Here is a 4,193-nt window from a genome sequence, read left to right as displayed (position 1 = left end):
CATACGTTTTCCCATTAAGATGGTGTTGCAGCAAACAAAAGATGGTAATCTGATGGTGCCATATCTGGAGAATATGGTGGGTAGGGGAGAACTTCCCAACCCAACTCCATAATCTCGTGTTGCGTCAAACGTGCCACATGTGGACGTTCATTGTCGTGGAGAAGAAGAACACCTTTCCGATTGACGTTTCCGATCAAAGGCTTGATTTAAACATTCCAGTTGCTGACTATAGATCTCTGCATTGACAGTTTGCTGTTGATTGAGGAGTTTGAAATGACTTACTCCTTTGGTGTCCCACCAAATGCAAAGCATCACTTTCTGCGGATGGACTCCAGGTTTTGGGGTCGGAAGTGGTTTTTGTCAAGGACTGACCCATTGTTTGTGGTTTTTAATATTCATATAGAGAATCCATTTTTCATCACCAGTGACAATTCTGTCCAAAAATGGTTCACAAGCATTATGTGCTAGAAGAAACGAAGCAATGTTCACACATTGGAAACAATGATCGTTAGAGAGTTTGTGAGGCACCCAAACACCTCTTTATGGAGTTTTCCATATTCCTTAGATGTTTACGTATTGTTTCATGAAAGACATGCAATTTCAGGGCCATTTCACAAATGTGTTGCCTTGAGTTAGACTCAACAAGCGTCTTCAGAGCATCAATATCAATTCCAACATCTCAGCCCCTGCCATCACAGTTTTTAAGGCTAAAGTCACCTGAATAAAATTTGCTGAATCATCCTTGACACTTAAGAATGTTTAAAACATTCTTTGATATTCCATGTGGCTTCAGAGGCATTGTTTCCCTTCTTGTATTCAAACAGCATTACATGCCAAATGTGTGTCTCCATCATGTGCCATCATTATAAGGGATTAGAGTATTTTAAACTTTGCACATTATATAGACTACACTAACATGACATTTAGGTGGTTCATTTAACTATTATATGTGATGTATGTTTTTTTTGGGGGGGGGTAATGAAAGTGTTCCAAAATGCGACATTAATTTCTTGATGACGTAATATGATTATGGAAATGTGACTGTATTTTACAAAATACTAGTCTACTAAATCCCAGCCAAGACAGGTCACTTTGTAAAGATTAAAGGTCAGTTTTATATTATTGGATATAGTAACATGAGAGCAAATGTGCCATGTCATTTTAACTTCTGTATTGTTAACCAGGCATGGCTGAAAGGTCAATATAATAAAAATAATAAATATATAGAAATGTATAATGTTATGTGATTTAAGCTATTTCGTCTAAACATTTATGTTTTCATGTTATAATTTGTTGTCATTCTAGAAAGAAAGAGGCATAATTCATATTTATTTCCTAATTTTTACAAGGTTGGTCAAATCTACTGAACCTGTAAAGAAATTTGTTAGGGAAAATATCAGATAAAATATTAAGGTTTTTTCTTAAGAAACATTTAATAACTATCTGGACATTATAAAGATTTTGCATGTGAAATTTGAAAATTTTCTGATGCATAAAAGTATTTTTAATCTTAAAATGAAAATTATTTTGCATGTAAGACAGGCAATATGAAAAAGGCATGAGAAAAACATTACTCAACAAACCATATAACTTAATAAAAAAATGTGATATTTTGCATATGAAAGCATTGTAATGTTTACTGATAATCTGCCAAATTTCGTTAACATACGCTTACTAATTTAAATATTATAGCATGACAACAGTAACAAGAACAAAATGGTTACGAGGTTGTTCCAAGGGACCAAACCTGTGCTGAAAGAGTTGATAGAACTAGTTTATTTTATCTTTTAATGCCTATTTGGGCCAGGTGTTGGTTTAGTATTATTTTATTATATCATCTTGAAACTTACAAGTGAAAGGATCTTTTGTGTTGAAAGTGTAGATGTTTTTAATGAATAATTCTGTCAGTTTGCCACAAGCAATTATATTAGTTTTGTTCTGTGCCATCATGTCCAGAAATATTGCACTAAACCAGTGATGTCAGCAAAGATTTTAGATGAAAATTTTAAACATGCAAAATGAACCAATGTATCTACAAAAGCCAAAGCATTGGTTTTATTTACAATTGCTGGAACTCCTATTTCTCAGGCATGAAGTTGTAACCTTTTATTTTTGATATAGTTTAGCTCTGGTACTTTATTTGACATGAGGTTCATTATGATTTGTGATATCTACATGGATTCTTTTTATTGTCTGTTACACTTAATAGAAATTAGGATTAAAATTTATGAATACTCAAGCCTATTTGTATATAACTAGTTAATAGCATAATTGCACTAATTTATTTTGACCTTGAAGATTTTTTTGATTTTTTAGTTTCTGTGAATATTAAGATTTAGTCTAAGTGATAAGTGTTTTAACTAAAGATGAATACTTTCATTTATTGATTATTATTATTATTGTAAGCTTACTTTTTAGTAGTATATATAATAGTGTAAATATATAGGTATGTTGGGCTAAGGATTCTTCTACAGTGGGTGTCTGTGACTTGGTGGTGATAAATTCGACAATAAATGACTAGCACACACTCCACGTTGTTTTTAAAATAATTTGTATATATATTTGAAACAAGTTAAACGTATGTACAAAATTCTTTACACTATGGAGATCATTGTTGTATCTTAAACACTATACAGTTCTCTTCTTCTTGTCAAAAGTCCACTTAGGCCAATTCAATTGCTTTAGAGTTTAGCTGAAAAGCCAAACTGTTTTTCTCTATTTTTATTACAATAGTATCAATGTATAATTCACTTATACTGTCGCATGTGTTACCGCAGTTGTATCCTGAATTTCCAATAATCGTCTGCCTTTTATCAAAGTGCACATAGGCGGGTTCAATTAGTTTAGAACACCCTTTGACAAGACAGATTATTCTCCTCATCTCTTTCAAACTGTTAATCTCATTCTAATATGTTAACTGTTAGACCATTCACTCTTGTGACTGTTAACTTTATGTTTTCTAACTTTTCTCTGACAGAAGCTCTCTATCACATAACTTTACTTTTATTCTCTTTCCGCTCGTCTGATTGCAGATATTTATATGTCTATCACGTTGTCCTTCTAGAATTCTCCATAGCTTCAACATCAATGGATTGCAAGGACAACGTTTGATAGCCTTGACAAACACAAAATAAATTAATTAATAACACTAGTTACACTAAACAGTCTTTTATATTTTACAATTATCATTCAGCTGATATAAAGTTTAGACATCATTTTTCTCAGTTTTGTTTTGTAATGTTTCCTAAGATCTTATATTTACATTGTTTTCCCCTCTTTCTCAAAATTCAGTTGTTAAATGATAGGTGTTTATATGAAGTTAAATTGTATTCTCTGCAGTTAAGTAAAAGTACATCATTGTTTTTAGTATAATTTTGTAGAACTATATTGTATCCTGTATACTTTGTTATTACATCACTTATTGAATAGTATCATACTTTTATAAAGTTATATTCCCTGTACTTAAATCAAATCATTATCTGTATGCATTTGTAAAATTACATCATTGCTTTATGTAACTTATAAAATTGTATTCTCTTTGTAATTTGTAATATATATTGCATTCTATCTGATTTATAGAATTGTATCATTACATTCTGTGTACTTCCAGAGAGCAGCTCTTGGGTCTAACTTGATCAGAATTTCATTAGAAACATTCTTGGCTTGGAAAAAGAAAAAAGTTTGTATATTTGGTTGTTTCTCTGTTTATCCACACTTAATGCAAGTTTACTTCTTATTGAATTTCACATTTTATACTCCTGTCCACCTTTTTTGTATGTTTAAAATGGAATAGTATACTTTTTGAATACCTTAATAAAAATGTAAATAAGGTGGTATCACTGTTTTAAGTCATGTTTAAATTTTTTATCCAGTAGAATTTATTGAATTATAATAACATAGATCTTTATTTCATTAGTTTATTTATTTTAATGAAAACATGCATAATATTTAAAAGTTTTGTCTAAAACATAATAGATAAGATAGTAAATTTTGGAAACAAGTATATACATGTAAATATAAGTATAAAAGACATTGTATGCAAGAATTTTTATTGTTATGTAATTGCATGTATGTTAAATATTTAATTAAAATATATTTCATAAACACAGTATCAACAAAAAAGAAAAAACACACGTTATTTTGCTTTGTAGATAGCAGAGAAGAAGGAAAAAGCTCAAGTAGAACAGGACAGG

General features: G+C 30.5%; 1 protein-coding gene across 1 annotated transcript in view; it reads left to right on the top strand.

Moving 5' to 3' along the window:
• Nucleotides 1-4,193, top strand: part of LOC106460414 (zinc finger CCCH domain-containing protein 15-like) — a 49,447-nt gene that overhangs the window by 36,458 nt on the left and 8,796 nt on the right. Inside the window, exon 7 of the mRNA XM_013920108.2 lies at nt 3,611-3,679. Coding sequence (XP_013775562.1) covers nt 3,611-3,679 — 69 coding nt within the window. The remainder of the gene's footprint in view (nt 1-3,610; nt 3,680-4,193) is intronic.

Source organism: Limulus polyphemus, unplaced genomic scaffold, assembly GCF_000517525.1.
Source record: "Limulus polyphemus unplaced genomic scaffold, Limulus_polyphemus-2.1.2 Scaffold766, whole genome shotgun sequence".
NCBI classification, from domain to species: domain Eukaryota; kingdom Metazoa; phylum Arthropoda; class Merostomata; order Xiphosura; family Limulidae; genus Limulus; species Limulus polyphemus.
The sequence above is the reverse complement of the archived record's forward strand: the minus strand, read 5'-3'. Positions and strand labels throughout refer to the sequence as shown.